At 42.9% G+C, this 18,835-nt stretch overlaps 1 protein-coding gene across 33 annotated transcripts in view; it reads left to right on the plus strand.

Annotated features, from left to right (window-relative positions):
• Window positions 1–4,148: 4,148 nt before the first annotated feature.
• Window positions 4,149–18,835, plus strand: part of CAMK2D (calcium/calmodulin dependent protein kinase II delta) — a 166,217-nt gene continuing 151,530 nt past the window's right edge. For 5 of the 33 annotated variants that reach the window (XM_030010584.2, XM_030010413.2, XM_030010681.2 and 2 more), the window contains exons 1-2: window positions 4,446–4,945; window positions 5,921–6,015. In XM_030010584.2, coding sequence (XP_029866444.1) covers window positions 4,878–4,945; window positions 5,921–6,015 — 163 coding nt within the window. In that variant the 5' untranslated portion in view covers window positions 4,446–4,877. Of the gene's footprint in view, window positions 4,330–4,441; window positions 4,946–5,920; window positions 6,016–18,835 lie in introns of those variants that run through there. The other 28 variants (XM_030011198.2, XM_030011737.2, XM_030011826.2 and 25 more) reach the window with 12 other exon arrangements.

Below are 18,835 nucleotides of genomic sequence, written 5' to 3' on the forward strand. Positions count from 1 at the left end.
TTCACCTCCGTGACGCTCTTTAGATCAAGCCCACAACCACCTTCTTGGCCAGTTCATGCATTATCAATGCGAGCCTCTGTGGAAAAATGACAATCCTTTCAATGTGCTATTAAGGAGGCATTTGCATCACATTTTAAATCAACAAGATAGGGATATTTTATTGATCAAAGTACAGGTTTTCAGCTTTACTGCAATAATGTACCTGTAACTGCTTCAATGTTTTCGATCAGTTGCCCCAAGGCAATAAGCGCTTTGCCACAAGAATACGTGTGACCTTGGGAAGGACCAAGGATTTCTGTTCAAGACCACCTGATCATAAAGCGAGTATTTTTCTGAACCCAAGATTACTCACGTAATCATTTTCTGTCTAGACCTCTGCTGTAAATGGCTGTTGGATTTGTTCGCAAACTAAATATGCAGTATTCCTAGCAGTCCTCATAATGAGAAGTCTACACGAATGACCTTTTGAAAGCCCTCTGACTCCTTCAAAACATAAGCAAATTGAAAATCTGTATTTGCAAGATCAGAAATAAAATGAAAACCTCACTTTGGCTGTCTAAAAATAAAGCCATATGAAGCAAAGACCTTGCTGAATAGCAAACTCTTAAAACAAACACAATTTCCTTTGCCACAATAAATGTTGTTTCAGATTCTACAGTTGAATATATAATTCATTCCACTGAGCTGTAACATTTTGTTAAACTGCAGGAACTGTAGAGGAACAGCTCTTCAGTTTCTTACAGACTTGAACTGCTTACTGCTCTCTTAAAAAAACTTCTGGAGAAGAGAAACACGCTCTGGGATGTTTCTTAAGCCTTTTTTTGGTTCATTATTGAGATCTGACTTTCTGCATCCACTAGATCAACCACAGATTAATTGTTTCTGTGGTCTTAAGAGAAACCTGAAGCTCTAACCAGCTTTTAGAAGTTGACCTAGTGGGCCAGATCCTTGGCTGCCATTCTGGCTGCTTTGGTCTACTCAGGAAGAATTTGGAGAACGTATGGAGTGCTTAAACGGCAGCTACAAATTATGGTTTTGTTTCAGCTCAAGAGTGAACTAAATTTAAGAGATGATTGTTGTAACAAGAAAAAAACCCTCTGAACTGAAGTGTTTCCAAGCTATTCATCAGTTCCCTAGTATGTCTCCTGATGGAAATTCTCCAAGTCCTATGATACTGATCTTGTAAACAATTATTTTCTTTCCTTAGCTCCTATAATAAGTTTGTGGTTTTTTTTCAGATTGGGAAATGGGAAAAAAAACAAAAGGAATTTTTTTTTTAAATCTCATTTTGGATCATGCATCCTTATAATGTCATTAAAAAACCCACAAAAACAACAGCAAGAAAAGAAAATGAATTGACTTCAATAATTTCTTCTAAATAGTTTTTTATTAAATAGTAAATGGCACAGTACTAACAGCTGTTGTGGCCAAATGCTTGTTGTCAGAATATACTGTTAGAAAAAATGACATAGGGCAGGGAAATATGTTTAATATTTTGATGTCTATGTATATATAGATAAGGAACCTGGCAGACATGCCCTCATAAATACTTATAATCATCAGACCACTCTGGGGTTTCAGTACTGCTGATTGCATTATTTATGCAGATATATACAAAATTATGCACAACTCACATGTTATATTTTTGTTAGAGGGAACTAAAAAATATGCTACCGTTCTGAATACTTTTTAATGCATATTCCCTTCCACTGATCTTAGATTCATTCTTGCTTCAGTGTAAAGTTGCTGGTCTAAATTGAAACACCCTCCAGTCTTTTCGTACTCGCACTGCTGCACATAACATTTCCCTGGAGAGGAACTCACCGAGTAAACGCTTTGTACTTGCTCACAAGTTTCAAAGACTTCCTTCGCTGCTGCCTTTATGCCGTGAATTTAGTGTATTTGTATGAGGTGCAGCTGCCTCACCCAGAGGAAAATTACCCTCGTACATAGGCTTATGCATTCACATTGTATGCACACAAGGGTTCACGTTAGTTCAGGGAAGAGCTGGCGGTTTTTTAACTCTTCCTACAAGATCACAGCTCTGGATCCTGACTCTAGAAACTCTGGAGCTTTAAAGTAAAAGAAACCTTTGTGGATATATTTTGTATGCTTGTCTTCCCACGTATCAAAATAAAGATTGAGATGCTTTAGACTGGCTACTTACTTAGACTACAGCTACATGCTGCCTTTTGTAATGGAGGTCTAGTTGTACCATAGACTGACATACTCAACGTTTTAAATGTTTAAAGCGCTGTGCAGATGTTAATTTAGCTTGTAACTTATCTCACCACCACTTAGTTTATCAGAAAGGAATAAAAGCAAAATGATACAACTTGCCCAAAGCGAAGGAAATAATCATTGGCAAAGCCTAGGCCAGAAATAAGAGTGCAGTTACAAAGGCACTGGTGGCACATACGCATTTGAAAAGCTTTTTAAAGGAAAAATTTCAAAGTTGGGAAATAGCGAGTTTTGGTTCTGAAAATCTTTATAGTTCCAACAACTAGCATTTCTTCATCTGCCACTATTACTTAAAATGTTTTAGAAAAGGAAATCTTATGGATAATCTAAACATACATATGTTTTTCACTTACACCCCCCCCCCAATTCCAACACACAAACGCTTTATTTCAACAGCGTTTCTAGTATTGCTTTCAGAAACATGAAACCAATTACATTCCAAACACTTCAAAATCAAACACATTTAAAGTATCTTGCAGAGCTCTCTCTTGAATTTCAGTACAACTCAGATGGCCTGGTGACCCCCCGTTTTGTGTTCGTGGTCTTTGATGATGCGGTTGCGTGCTATTTTAACAGAGAAGCCTGCCCTTATTTGGGCCAGAAATTAGCCCAAGGTCAAAGAACTGAGACAGCTGTTTACTATTACATTTTATCTTCATCACCGCACATGTGCTCTCTGCTTTGTGTTCTCAACCCTTCCCCTCTATCTATGCAGCAAATACTGCGTTATTCTCATTCCCTGGCAGTGCTGGGTTTGGTGTGTGACGGTGCTCCCTTCGCCGCACGTCCGTCTCCACGTCTCTTTAAGGCTATATGGCCGACATCTACACCTTGACCTTCCTCCGAGCTGCCGACGCCTCCAGTGACTTCCCCGGTCATCGGTTCTCCTTTCGCGTGCCCGCTCGCGATCCCTCAGGCTGGACCTGCCCCCGGACCCAGGGTGACCGACTGCGACGGCTGGCTTGAGGGAGCTGGCCCCAGAAACGAGCCAAGGGATGCAGAGACACCACCTGCGCTCAGCGTGACCCTAACTTCACCGTGAAATACCGGTTGTCTCACGGTGAATCCGTGCCTGAGGAGACAGTCAGTGGTCGCGAAGCTATTTATGCCCGTTGTCCCTCTCTCAGGACCCCCCCCCCCCCCCCGGGCGAGGCGCTGAGGCCTCGACGAGAGCCCGCCGTCCCCTCACAGGGAGCATCGCCTCCCTCAGGGAGCATCGCCTCACGCACGGAACCGCCCCGCCGCCTCAAGCACGGCAGCGCGTCCCCGCCAACCAGCCGCTTATCGCCCCGGCCATAGCAAGGGAGGCCGGGGACGGGCCCAGCGGTGCCCTGAGGCCGCCGGGCGACCGGGACCGGGACCGGAGCCTTCCCCTGGAAGCCCCGGACCCGGCAGGTGCGGCCGGGCACAGCGGGACCGCTACCGCTGCCGCCGCCAGCGCGCAGGCGCAGTCACTGTCCCCCTCCCCTCCCGCACGCGGGCAGGGCCGCTGATGACGCCAAGGGGACGGGGGACTGGTGGGCGGGGCGCCCTCCGCCGCTGCCGCCCCCGCGGCGGCCCCTCCGCCGCGCGCGGCCGGCCTCGCGGGTGCTCGCGCGCTTCCCGCCGGGCGCCTCCGGCCTCGCGGGGGCTCGCGCGCTTCCCGCCGGGCGCCTCCGGCCTCGCGGGGGCTCGCGCGCTTCCCGCCGGGCGCCTCCGGCCTCGCGCGGGCTCGCGCGCTTCCCGCCGGGCGCCTCCGGCCTCGCGGGGGCTCGCGCGCTTCCCGCCGGGCGCCTCCGGCCTCGCGCGCTTCCCGCCGGGTTACCGGCCCCTTCAGCCGCGCGCGCGCGCGCGCGGCGCCGTTCCACACAGTTCTTCTCCCCCCCCCCCCCCCCCCCCCCTTCACCGGCTCCTGCCGGGCGGTTTGTGACGTCAGGCGGTCGCCGAGGAACGGGGCGCAGGTGCATCCGTTTCCTCAGGGCGAGCGGCGCCGGGCGCGAGCGCCTCCCGCCGCCGTCCCCGGTGCGGCGGAGCGGGGCTTAGAGGGGAAGGCTGTCCCGTCTCCACCCCCCTCCGCCTCCCGCCGCAGCGCGGGTCCCCGGCCGCAGTGTGAGGGTTCCCCTCTCTACAAGCGTCCCCGACGGGGCGGGAGGGAAGCTGAGCCGCGACGGGGCGGCCGCGGCGGCCGGCGGGCTGGGGTCGCTAGGGGGAGGCACGGCACCGGGAGACGGGGCAGAGGCGCGGCGGCCCCGCTGGCTGGCAGTGGCCGCGGGGGGGAGCGGAAGGCGGAGGCACCCCTTGGCCGGCGGCGGCGCCCCCCGCCCCGGTTTTGCTTTCCCTTTGGGCGCCACCTCCCCCGGCGGGCGGCGGGCTTGAGAGAGAGAGAAGCACTTATTTATTTATTTGTTTCCCCAAAGGGCGAAGGGAGGGGAGAGGGAAGACCGAAGACCTGCGCGGGGAGGACGCGCCAGCTGGCGGAGAGCAGGGCGCGGAGGCAGCCCCGTCACGAGAGGAGGCGGCGGCGGGGAGGAGGAGGAGGAGGAGGAGAAGCCGGCGCGGAGCCTCGCCTCGCCTCGCCTCGCTTCGCCTCACAGCCCCTCCGCCGTCACCGCCTCGCCGTCCCTGGCCGCCGGAGGTACCGGCGGCCGCCCGTCCTCATGATGGCCTCAACCACCACCTGCACCCGGTTCACCGACGAGTACCAGCTCTTCGAGGAGCTCGGGAAGTAAGGACGGAGACCGCCGGGCGCGCCCCGCCGTTGGGGCAAGCCGGCTCGGGGCTGGGGAACCGGCGTTGCCGGGGGGGTGGGGGGCGAGGCGGGAAGGCGCCGTCGGCTGTGAGGGCTCGGTGCGTGAGCCCCGGTGGAGGGGGGGGGGGGGGGCCTGCCGCGACCGGGGGCCGCCTTACCGGTGCTGAAAGCGGAGGGCCACCGGGGGGAGAGCCCTGGCACAACCACCCCCCCACACGCACGCACACACACACACACACCCACACACACCCGGGCGTTACACGCGGGCTGCGGGGATCGGGCTCAGCGCCCGCCCGTCCCCCCGGGTACGTACGGCCCCGGGGCGGCGAGAGGCTGCGGGCGGGCGGCGTGGAGCTGCCCTCGGCCTCCCGACGCCGGAGGTGCGGGAGGTGCCTTACGGTTATTTATTATTTTTTATTATTAGGTGTGTGTGTATGTGTGTGTGTGTGTGTGTGCGTGCGTGAGGGGGGTCGGTCGGTTGAGGGGCCGTTGGGCGGGGCGGCGCGCGGCGCCCCCCAGCGGCGGGGCGGGAGGCGGCGCGAGGCCGGGGCCGGCGACTCTCGGCCCCGATCGCCATGTTGGCGGCCCGGCGGGGGCGGGCGGCGGGGCGCCGGTGTCACCGGGCGGGGGGGAGACGGACGGGCGGACGGACGGGGACGGGGCCGCGGGTATATGCCGGCCTTGGGGTAGTGAAAACGTGCCCTCCCTCCGCCCGTTACAGTCGGGGATCGGTTCGGTTATACGGCTTGTACCCGCGTTTCTGACCAGAGTTGGCTGTTTTGGTGAATAAAATCAATGCTGACCGGCACTCTCTGAAAATCCTTTTTTTTTTTTTTTTTAAAATCCTGCCGACATCACACCTCTCGCTGTAACCCGTTAAAACCCTCGCGCCGGTAATGGCAGTGAAGTGTTTCAGTTGGACTGACACTTTGTCCGCTTCTTGGTTTCCAGAGGGGCGTTCTCCGTCGTCAGAAGATGTATGAAAATCACCACAGGACAAGAGTATGCGGCCAAAATTATCAACACCAAAAAGCTTTCAGCTAGGGGTGGGTATATTTTAACCTAGTGTTTATGATGCCTTCCCGTTTTTTTTATTCTTATGGCAAGCATTAAAAATTAAAAATAGCTAAATGATTTAATACATTTCTTAATTTTTTTTTTTTTTTTTTAATTTCATTGGGTTTGGGTTTTTGTTTTGTTGTTTTGTTTTGGGTGTTTGTTTTGTTTTTTTTTTCATTTCCTTGGTCCTTGTTTTTTTTTTCTATGTTAAATGTTTCATGGATTGACTGCAGGGAGGTCTGAGGTTGGTGTAACGCATTTCAAGAAAAGATGTACAGATACTAAAACAGTTTAACATAGTGCAACGTCTTCATTTTAGTATCTAAATAACTTTGAATATCAGCTTGCAAGCATTTTGCGAGCCGATTTTTTTTTGGTGAAGGTTGGGAAATAATAAGTTTCCGTTACAGCTTTTATTTTAAATATTACAGCTTTAGTGAATTCTGTTTCCTTTGCATGTAAACATGAACATCGAGGCCTATCTGACTATAAATGCATGAGAAAAAGTGTGTTTCTACCTCATACTAAACTTTGTTATGAGAAGAAAATTATGTTAAGAAAGAAAACTATCATTTTATGAACTAATCATTTGTGAAGCAAGTCATTGTGATTAAGCGATGAACTAACTGTGTTATTGTTACCACCCAACCATAATACCTGCTGTACAGCTTGTTTATACTTTCCGTGTCATGCGTATATTTCCTAGTTATTTTCAGTGTCAGTGGATATGTCTTTATGATACACTTGAGGTAAATACACACATACTGTGGGTTACTGTTGTTGAAAGCAAGCCTTAATGCTGATATGTCAATTGCTTGTTAAGTTCAAGTCAGAGTGCTTGTGCTAGGATGTTGGGCATTACGGATTATTCTCCCTTGATGTTTTGTGTGTTTTGATATGAATTTGTGGTGTGGTAAAGAACATGGAAGTGTATAAGCAAACAGTGTCAGAGTGTGAACCTGTTTATGGCCTGGTTTGCTTTTGACGCAAAGGAATCACTGCAGTAAACAGCATTTTGAATTAATTAATTAAATGTAGATATAAAATATCACATATGACATCATGGCATGTTCTGGTAACATGCTGCTCTCTGATAAAGATCTTTCAACATTGTGTCAGTACTCTTTCAGCTGATGAAAGTTATGTGAAAATTTACTTTTTACCTTTTCCTGAATTTTAATCTTCATATTCTCACTGTGAGATTTGTTCTCCTCTATTTTTCAGAAGGTACTTAAATTTAAAATACTCCTTTGTAGAGTTACGGATTTTAAGTTAAGAAAACGGTAATACTTGAGAGAAAATATTTTCACAAGTTTGCTTAAACCAGATCTTCCGTTTTTCTTTTGTTGGCACAATAACGTGATCTGTTGAATTTTGATGCTTAAAATAAACCACCACATTCTGTGTGATTTCATAGATCTAAGTACCTTTCAACGTGAGAAGCTGCAGCAAGATCAGCACCAGTTACTTATGTGCCATGGGATTTAGTTATGATGGGATAAATCTTGAAATGCTAGGCTAGATTAATAAAAACTTTGTCTTCCTTAGAAGTCGTCATTTGGAAAGTACTATATTTCAGGTTTTAATTTTTGTACTTCTTTGACCGTTCATGCAGGACCAAGTTTGTCCTTGGTGTAGCTCATTAATGAGTGGAAGCATATTTGGGAGAATTGGCTTCCTAAGATGGAATGAGGCAAAATTCACACAAAGATTTTTCTACAGGTTTAGCACATAACCCCATAAAGGAAGGGGTTACATTTCAAAGCAGGACTGTGAAATACCCTTTCTTATCAGAATGCTTGTGATGCCACGTCCATGAATGCAGGGAATGCGTTTCCATCTCTATTTTCAGAGGTCCCAGAAGTATTTGAGGTTTTTTATTTGCTTGGTTGGTTTTTGTGGTGGTTGTTTTGGTTTTTAGCTTTTTGAAATCCACTAAACACCTTTTGAAGAGCAAGCTTCTTGGGGAAATCTTCAGATTGTTATTAGGCAATTCTTTAATTGCAGAAAGGTGCACTTTAATTGCAGTTGTGGTGCAAAAAGTCAACGTTAAAAAGCCTCAAACTGCGATACTTTCTCCTGGCTGATAATAGGTATACAGCTTATAACTAAGACACTGTTTTTCAAATCTAAATTGTAAGTTTCATTCTACTCACATCTGAACTGCTTTATGATGAGGTAGCAGTTGGCTTTTGTTTCATACTTCTTGCTTGAAATACCCATTGTGATGTAAATCTAAAGGACTGTTCATTGGGGCAGCTTCATCTGTGAGCAGAGGTAAGAAGTTCTTGGCTTGGAAACGCGTATCCCTTGTACATTGCCTGGCTCTCTGGAAGTCTTTTAAGCTCAGTGGCGAATTTGGGCCTCTTGTTTGCAAGATTGAAGAAGAGCAGTTTCAATGTATGATAGTTTCAATGTATAATATGGAGGAGTCAAGACTAAATGAAACTTCCTTAAGGTAGCTTTGAAATTAAAAGTTATTCAACTGGCTTCAGCCCAGTCATAACAGCATTTGTCTCCCCATCCCTCCTTCACCTCAGCCATAAATGTTCGTCGAGTTTTATCTGAATCCTTACTTTAGTAGTCCTTCTAAACTGAGCAACTGATCTGGTCACAGACTTACGCTGGTGAAGGTGTGTTCTCGTCTGTTTCCTCGTATAGTTACAGGGAAATTTCAGACTAATTGCGTGTGTGCAGAGGCATGGGCTTTGGAGGGGAAAGGAAGCTATGACCCTTGTTCTAGCAGAAGTAACCTTTGTGCTTTTAAGTTGATGATCAGTTATTTATATCTGCTCTGCTCTTACTTACAAATTGTAGTCCAAAATGTAATAAAAACATTTAAAAAGAAATTATGATTTTAAATATTTGACTTTATGTGGCAATGCCAATCCCATGTTTTTCTGGTTTTAGTAATAGAAATAATAAATACTTGCAATTTAAATCTCTTTATTTCAGTATAGTAAAAATGCTTTTGCTTATTAGAATAACATATATTCTCAAAGTAGTCTTAAGCTGAACTTAAAAGTTCTGAGCTTTGACTTGGCATTTACTAAGTCACTTTAAGTATTAAATTGATATTAGAATATCAACAGCTAGTTTTGTATCAGTAGAGTATGTTGTAGATGGGCTTCCATGATTTGATTATGCTGATGATTTTTAAAATGGGGGGGGGGGCAGGTATGTAGCACCCCTCTAAAATTAAGTGCAACAGTGAACAAGCACACAGAAAACTAAGAACAAAGTGAAGATTGTATGTTTGCTGGTTCTGGGTTCTGTATCGTTTCATCTGATGAAGTTGTTGGGATTTGCTTATTACTCAGTTTCTAAAGTGCGGTGTTCTGGGCTTCTGTGTGTTGTTTTTCTTGCGTTGGAAGCCATATAGATAAAAGTGAACTTCTGTGAGGTGACTTCACTTTTCCCCTGTCTGTTCCAAATAGCAAATAATTAACAAATCATTTTTTCCTTTTTGTCATTATCTATACATCTTTTATCTTCTGAGAGTCTTCTGGCTTTGATCCAAACTGTTTTCATATAAACGGATCCCATTGTCTTAACAGGTTTGGGCCACTTTTTCTGACTTAAAAAAAAAAAAAAGAATTAGACAAGTGTTTGCTTCTCTGATAATAATTGAAAGGATCAATTACTAATGTATTTTCACCGGGTGTAATTTTTGCCAGTAACTCATATTGACAGTCTCTCTGCGGTGGCCAAAAGCACTGTGCCTTTGGTGGCAATTTGATGGCATCTGTGAGAGGACGATGATGTTCCAGTCCATTTTCTTCTCCAGGGTGCTTTTGTGAATACTGCCTAGACACACCTCTCCCAGCCCTTGGATTGCTGCAGCAGAAATACAAACCTCTTTATTTATCGGCATACATTTTATTACGAGTAATGTAAGAATCAGCTGGAGGTTATCACTTCTTTGTGAAAAAGCTCTCGTGAGCTTTCAGGGACCAGCCATTCCATTAGCTTTTGAGCTTTAAGTCTTGGAGGCTTCACTGGTTATCTATATTCCTTCCTAGCAGGAAATTTCCCAAATCTTTTCCAGCATCTTCCTATTTTTTAAAGAGGAGAGTATTTCCTATAAGCTTGTGACTGCAGATGCAAGGCATAGCCAGAGGTGACTAGAGCCATTGCACTTCCCTGCAACAAGCTCTGATGGGTGAGGAGGCTGAAAACCCCACCCTTTTGGAACAGTATTTTAGTGGCAGCATTGAGTAATCTTGCCGTGGGAAGAGTATTGCAGTGTCTAAAGCTGTCCAAGTAGAGCACCTCATGATCCCTAAAGTGATTTAAAATACAATACGGAGATGAATGAAATGTGAAGCATATAGGGTAGTATTTTTCAGTGTAGTTTTTCATGACATGGAGAGAAACGTTTTTGTCGTGTCACTAGATGAACGGTTCATTTAGTCAGGTAGCCTGTGTCAGTCAGTGCCAGATGTTTTACAGGAAGGCAAGCTCTAATAAGGCTTCCTGTACTCCATAGGAGGAGAAAATAATTCTTCCTAATCTAGCTAAAGATCTTAATGTCTGAAGTGCATATTTACCTGTGCAAGTTTATTATAACACATGTATTTTTAATGCTAATTTCTGTTCTTACGTACATATGGAGTTATTCCCACACATAGAGTACTGTCCTTAAGGGCATTTAGTTGCCAGTGAAGCAGGCTTTGTCTTTGTGAGGACAAGAATTAAGCTTGGGATTTTAGCTGTTTTTCTTCAGTATCTTGCTCTGGTCTGTTTCTCAGGTTAATTACCTGTCAAGAAGCAGTATGTTTGCCTTCCTCCATGTTTTAAGAGTGATTTTTAAAATGTTTTTCCATAGTATGTAAGAAGGCTTACCTGATAACATGCGGTTGCCCTTTTTTAACGTTTGTGCTCTTTCTGTCCTTCAGCTTAGTCATGGCATTCTTTTCAGTTTGACGTACATGTTAAATCACAACATGGATATGTTTGCATGTTTACCTGCAAGTATTTGTTTCAATTGCAAATTACCATAATTTAGCAGGCTGCAGGTTCTATCTCTTAAAATTGAGTTCATTCAGAAAGCTCAGAGTAGTAGAGAGCGCTTGTGAGAGTGTTATTTTTAAAAAAATAAAATTAGAAAATTGGATTTATGATTAGGTGTTCTGTTTTGAAGGTTTGGAGCTTTTGTTACGTTTTGTTCTTAGTGAAAATCTGAAGAGCTTTGAAATACCAGTGAGAATGAGGACTTTGAAACTCATTGTGGTAAGTGTTGGTTGATAGTAACTTATTCTAACAGTTTAAAGTAGATTTGAAATTAATTTTCCTGGCAGTTCATAGTTAAGTTATCCATAGCAAATACAATACGATTTCGATAATGCCACTTCTGGTTTTCTTTGCAAAGGATTTATTTTCTCTCTCCGTTGTGACTGTATTTGCTCTTGCGAAAGGAGATTCTCTTTATAGCTCATACACTGATGGCCCTTACATTGTATCAGAATTTGATGATGCATGTATTGCTCTTGTTATCATTACAGCTTGTTGCTGGTGTTATTACTGGGAGGTATGTGCTAGAAAAAGTTAAAATTGTAGCGCATGCTTTAACATATTTCCACCTGGAGGATGGGGGAAAGGAATTCTAGTATACTCTGCTGCTCTTCTTGTCATATGCTTCAGAGAAACGTCCTTGACGCATAGCTTCGTAGTTTGAAGTGATACTCTAAAAACAGTGCTTACAAGTTACCCTGAAAGTTGAAGTTTGTGGAAGCGTAACCATTAATTGGCAATGGACACATGACCCAAATCCAATGTGTAAAATAACTCGGGGGAGGCATGGAGAATTAAAAAGGTGTTTGCATCATCTGTCATCTCAGTTTGACCAAGCTCAATGGCGAGGGGCAGGGGGGAGGGAGGGGGGGAAGTACGTAAGAGATGTTTTTCTGTCTGAACTCCAAGATTATTAAGCATGCCTAAAATTATAAATCGGTTGAATGTGTCTGTCCCTCTTGGGAGCTTCCCATTTTCTCTCATTGTGCACCACTACTTTGGCCTGGACCCCCTCTCCGTTTTCGTATCTCTTCCATTGAAATGTTAACAAAGGGATTTGGGGGCATTTACTTGGCTACTGCTTTCCTGCCATTTCTTTGTCAGAAGTTGCAAATTCTGGCACCGATGCTTGCCTCTGTTTTGTGTGCTCGCTTACTGCAAACTGAAGACTTAACTGCACATCTGAACAGCTCCACTTTCAGAATTGCTTCTGTTGGGAGAGAAGGGAGAACTAGACGCAGGGGAAAATATGGACTGAATATATTTACCCAGCTTCCAAATCTGCATTCTGATACTGAAATATGGATGTGTTCTTTTCCTCCTGGTCTGAGAGAAGTTGTGTTCCCTGGTAATGTTTTACTACTTACGTCCAAATCGTACTTCCAAATTAAAGCTTTTGGTCAAATATGAAACAAGGAAATAAGCACAATGGTAAACACTTAACCTTTATTGTAGATTGGTTCTGTCTGTTTGCACATAATAGTGTACATAGAAAACATTGTTTTATGTTTATTGCAACCTGCATCTGCAGGTCAGCTGAGGTATTTAAGCAACTTGCATCTGTTCTCATTGACAGCAAGGTAGAACTACACTTGTTCCTGGAAGAACTGAGACTGAACTTCTGAGGGTTTGTTCTGCACCTAATTTCAAACCCTCTCTTGGTCTTAAAACCTAACTAAAATAAAAATGGTATTACAGGGTGAAAGTCCTACCATATGTAGGTATATATTTGTCCAAATACTAAAGATTATTTATTCACTTTCTCTGGTTATGATTAGTGGTATGTGAAGTCATCTCTGCTGCTTTTATTTACACTTTTATGATTCCAAGGTCTGGGTTTGGGTTTTGGGCGTTTGTGGGTTTTTTTCCTTCTGATGGTGAGCATTTTGACTATTGCTTGGAAGACAGAAGGCTTTTTTTTCCCATTTAATTGCGAAGTGCCTGTTCTGAGAGGTTGAAATCTAAGTTAGCTAAATATTTTGCTCTACAAATGTAAATACTGCCAAAATAGTGCTTTTCATGTATCTGTCCTTCATTTGACCTCTGGAGAAATGTAGGCCAGGGTGTTTCATATGTCAGGGTCTAGCTTCCTCTTTCATAGATGCTTATTGCACATTTGTCAAATGCTTTGTAAAGATATCGTGGGCATTTTAAAAAGATTTATGTGAGAAACATAACTTCCTCTGTTTATTGGAAAAGGTTAATAGAGAACAAAAACCTAACTTAAAGATGGTAGTTCCTTTTTTGTTTAATTCCTTATTAAAAATAATTATGCCTTGAATTTGAAGAAACATCTGCTATGTTTTGGAGAGACACAGAAATCCAATCTGTCTGTTTATTCCTTGTATGTATTGAGCTCTGTGTATATCTTTGTGTGCATGTTTGTGCAGACTCGTTCTCTGTTTAATCCTAGTATTATGAGAAATGTCTTGTGCATGCTATCAGAAAGAGTCGAGAATTTGTGTGGCATGGTTTTAGTATTTTCTTCCAGGGGAGACAGTTGTGCTGTTACCCAGTGTGATTTTCTAGATTGTTGTCAGCTTGTTCTGAAACGCATTGAGTTTCTGTTGTTTGAATTGGAAAACTCGTTTTAAAGCTTTGCAGCCCTGTTAATTCCTGTTGCATCTGATTGGAAGCTGCTGGATATATTCTGCTAAACTGAGTGTTTACTTAATTTCTCTTCAATCTGTTGCATCTATAGATGCCACTGGGTAGAAGCATGAGCTGTAGCTGAGAGTCAAAAAAGCTGGGGAGGAGGAGCTTACACAAATTTGCAAATATATCTTATCCCTGATTTAGCTTTTATTCTAATCCAGGGCCTCTTTTGTGGAAATTGAGAAGCATAAATTGCGCTACAGCATATATTTGGTTTTTGTAATTAGGTTTTCAAGTCTAGAGAATGATACTTAATATGCTGAGCAGGCTGTTACTGGTAAGTCTATGCAACTGTTGGTTTAAGTTGGTTGTATTTGGTAGAAAGGAACTTTGGCTACCTGGTGATTTGAGGTAGCTTCTATTACGTGAATTCCTGACCTTTTGTAAGTAGCAAGTATTTCGCAGGAAACTTGGAGAGTAAAACATGTAGGCTTCATTTAAGAAACAACCCCCCAAACCTCTCAAAAGTAACAAAGTAGGTTTTGTTTAATAATGGAAATGTGAAGCTGTGGGTATTTGCTGGTCAAACGTTTCATCTTGTAATGGGAGGTATTTTTTTATGCTTACCACTAATCAAGAATTTATACATAGCTACAACAAGTTAACATCCTGCGGATGCTTTCCAAGAGAACTGTCTGGCATCCATAAAAACAGAATTAATTTATGTTTTGGCAGTCACTTTCACCTTGAATGTAGAGCATGCTTGTTGAAAAAGTTCACAACTGGTCATGTGGTTTCTTTTGCTCAGTTACAGCCAAATCACTCAATTGGGTTGTCAGTTGGGCAGCCTCTCCCCCATCCTAAATGTGCTGTATAGGGAGTTGATTCTTTTTATTGTGCATCAGTTTTCACTCTGCCAACACACAATTGGCAGTGCTGTGGAAAGCATGGCTGCGGTTACATTCCACTGAATGTAGCACTTTACCCAAACCCATCTTCAGTCGGATGTTGTTATGTGCAGAAATAAAAACTTCAGAATCTGATCTATAAGCAAAAAAAAAAAAAAAAAAAATGGTGTGAACTGGACGTTTGCTGGATTGAGTGAGCTTGTGCGTGAATCTTGACATATGTATGGTATACTGAAGAATATATCAAACCCTGATGGTAAAGTTAGTTCACGGTTGTTACGTGTATAGTCTGCAGGCAAATATGCAGCCCTTCCGAACAACTCGTCCAACCCTGTGGCCTCCAGCTGGCAGCTCTCCTTACCTGTGAAACTGTTAATTGATTTGTACAGCATTATGGCCAACGTGCTGGGTCACGTGGCAGAAAGCGGTCTTCCACACACTCTCCTTTCCCTGCTCTGCAATGAGCAGTGTACCTTGCCCAATGAGGAAGATTAACAAACCTCGATGTAAGTGGAAAGGATAACACACCTCCGCTGTAAAGTTTCATCATCTCAGCATGTGACAGGAAGAGAAACACAAACTTACAGCGTGGAAGCTCATATTTGTGGCAAGCAATCTCTTGCATGTGTTTTCAGAACTTTGTTCTGATTTAATTATAGTCAGGAACTGCTTACTTGTAAATTTTCCGCAATGTGAATGCAAGTGTTGCAGCAACAGTCACGTTGCATATTCATGTTGCTGCATGAACAGATGGGGTTCCTACATAATATCCATATTTGACAATCTGATGGGATTTGCCAAGCCTAAGCTTTCATTAAATTTTAACCTCTTGGAGAGATAGTTTTGTGATTTAATCAGTCAAGGGAGGCCTTGAAGTTACTTGTATTGCATAGCATTTCAAGCTAGTGCTTAGGTATGGTTTTGGTTTGGGAGACTTCTTGTAGAAATTGTTTTAATAGGCTGTTGCTCATTAGAATAAATAGTCACCAAATTCAAAGATTTCTCTTGAAACCTTATTCATTTAGCTGATTTTATTCATATCTTTCAGTAAGTGAAGATGTATTGTATATTCAGTTAAAATATCGTGTAACATGGACAGAGTTCTGTTGCTGTGGTACTGCCTTCCAGGGAGGATTTTGTACTCTAGGGCAGATGACCTTCAGTTTCCCTTGGGGCAGCTCCAGGTGCTGCTGAACTTTGGTTATTAAAACTCACTTCAAGACTTGTTTTCCACCTTTTTTTTAATAGAAAGATGTCTCCAAGATGCAAGTAAATTTCAGTACAGAAAGCAACCTTCAAAAACTGTTTTGGTTATTTATGAAACACTATAGCTGTGAAAATACAGAGCTCACCTTGGTGCTCTTTATACTGTGTATACTGCTTTTAAAATTAAAAAATGAAACTCAGTTGTAAGGTAGATGGCTTAGTATTTGCTTTCTTTACACAGCATGGACAGCTATGAAACTGTTGTTAGGATTGCATTGATACATGCTCATGGGACTAAATGCCCTGCTGATCATGGCATGAACTCCTGCCCTTTTTTCAGGGCTTTTTAGTATCACTACCCCAAGGGGGGGGGGGGGGGGGGAGGTTTTCCATCAAATTTCTGCATTCTTTCCATGGTGCTCCTGCTGATATTCATCATTTACACTTAGTAAATTTTAGCATGTTAAAACCATTTCTAGTTGCTCACTCTTTCAATTAAAGCCTCCCAGTAGTCTTTTAATACTGGAGAAGTATAAGATTTGGAAGATGATGGGTACTGGTGCTGGATGGAAGAGCTTCCAAAACCCAGTGACATTTCTTTTATACCGGTAGGAGTTTTTTATCTTTCGTAGCTGTTGCATTTTGGTGGGGGGAAGGAAGAGAAAAAGGGCCACTGGTATAGCGCTCTGTGTGCATGTGCTTGCGCACACGTTAGATGCAGAAAAAGATCCAGCAGAGCTTGTGTGTACCCAGCTGGCTTGTTTGCTGTAGGAGAATGTTTGATGCTAGAAGACCTATTAACTAAAGTAATTTTACTTGTAATGAGGGCAAGAATTGCTGTCTTTAAATTTTTGTTTATTTGTGGTTAACATGATTTGTCTCTCTAAATTAAGTAATAAATTGCTTTCAATGCCATGTTAATCAAAACATGTTTACTAATGAGATTAATTTTCCCACAGTAGAAGTTGCTTATGTGTGGTCCATCCCACCTCCTAGGAGATGTCTGTTAATATTACAGATGTTTTGGGGACCAGATTGATGACGCAGCTAGCCTTGCATAGTAGTAGTGGTAAGCTCTGTATCTCAGAGATGGTTTTAGGCAACCTGAAGTAAGGGGACAAGGACTCACAAATTAGGTGTATTTTAAATCTGTAATACGTGGAGATTTTTTAAGTCTCAAAATCACGAGGTTTAATACTCAGTCCACATTTTTAGAATTAGTTTTATTTTGGTCACAGGACAGTGTAGCGGTATAAATCTCAAGAAGTTGTTACATCTCAAGAAAGTTTGTACTCCTTAATGTACAAAATATTTGAAAAAACATTTCCTTTTTCCTTTAAATGGGGTTGATTCCCCTCAGTCCCCAACTATCTTCTTGTAGTTTTGAATAGTAGGGATTGGTCATTTACCAATACTCAAAGTCAAATTTAGAATCAGGTGGGGTTTTTTGGGTTTTTTTTGGTGTTCTGGTGTTGGTCTGTTCTTCGTTTTCCTGTTTCATGTAACAGATGCAGTCTAGCTAAAACTGATACCTTCTACTTTGAAATCACATTTATCCACTGTCAGACTTCTACAGGATAAGAGACCATTTGAGCATCTATCACCAGGGGTTGGCCTTAGGGGAAAAATGGGAAATAAAATGAAAGTGTATCCAAGGTGAAGTTGGGTCCTTCAACAGAGTAAACAATCTCATTCGGTAATCAAGCTCTATCTTAGAATTAACTGGGGAGGTGTGGGGCTTAGTTCTTTTTGCTTTACTGAAGGGAGAGTTTAGTACTGCACTCTTTTACTTTGAAGATTTTTCTGATTTACAGCCCAACTTTATTCATGGACAGTGTTTGTTGTCTGTGCCTAGGTTGTGCTTCGGAGAATTCTTCATCTTTCATCAGTGTATTTATCAAGGATGGTCTTGTTTCCATTATTTTTTTAACAGCAATCTTCCTTTGGCTTCCTCCTGTATGACAGACTTGCAATTATTATGGCCATTCTTCCTTATGTATGCTCTAAGCTAATAAATATAAATGGATGTTTCCAATGGGGGACTGGATTGACCAGAAAAAAAAGAACAAAGTCAGGTGAGGTCTCATGAGTGGCTTTTAGTAATCACCTGTGTCTGCATGGGAGGATCTTGTCTGGTAAATTCCAGTGTTTATTTACAGATTCATTTGACTGATTCTAAGACTGATACTGAAGGAACCTCTTTAGTAATTTCACTTCAGCTTTCCCTTTCATCAGTACATTTCCTGTCACCCCTTTTACCAGTTTCCTACCAATTTCAAAGCTAGTTTGATAATCCCGGTTTTTACTAATCCCCAGATGTCTCATTTTCTGTGTTTCTACATCTTAAACAATGGAGCCTTGCAGGAGGCATTGATTCCTGCCTGGAAAAATTCCCCAGAGTAATGTTTTAGAGCAGTACCCAAGTAGTAACTGATATGCATAGATGTAGGTAGATGATTTTTTCTTTTTTTTGTTTTTTTTTTTGTTTGGTTTTGATTTGGTTTGTGTTTGTGTTTTTTGGGGTTTTGTTTGGTTTGGTTTGGTTTCGGTTTGCTACAGTTTCTGAAGATCATGCATATTTAAGACCTAAGTCAGAAACCAGTTCTTTCCATACAAGCATGTTATTCAGTTTCTGACATAGTAGCTTTCTACAGCCTGCCATTACTCTCACCTCTATGCAAGATTGGGTGGAAACTGCTGTGAAAATAGCTCCATGAAATGAAGCTAAATTAGGAATAGTTTCTGTTGAGTGTTGACTTTTGTTTCTGCAACCACAGATGCTCATCTATTCAACAAAATGGCTAAAGAAAATGAAGACTGTGCAAATGTACTTAGAGCAGCTTAATTCATTGTTTAAAGAAAAGTTCTATTGATTCTCACACTAAATTAACTGAAACACTTTCATAATGCTGCTAATTGTTGTTGACTAGTTCAGTCAATAAAATATATTGTGTAAAAATGCCTAACTAGCTCAATATGGATTTTGAGGCTTTTCTGAGCGCATAGCATGGCCTTTTTTTTTTTTTTTTTTTTCCTTAGAGGTCCCTTCCCTTAATGTTTTTCAAACTTTAGTTTATAGACAGCT

Source organism: Aquila chrysaetos, chromosome 1, assembly GCF_900496995.4.
Source record: "Aquila chrysaetos chrysaetos chromosome 1, bAquChr1.4, whole genome shotgun sequence".
NCBI classification, from domain to species: Eukaryota; Metazoa; Chordata; class Aves; order Accipitriformes; family Accipitridae; genus Aquila; species Aquila chrysaetos.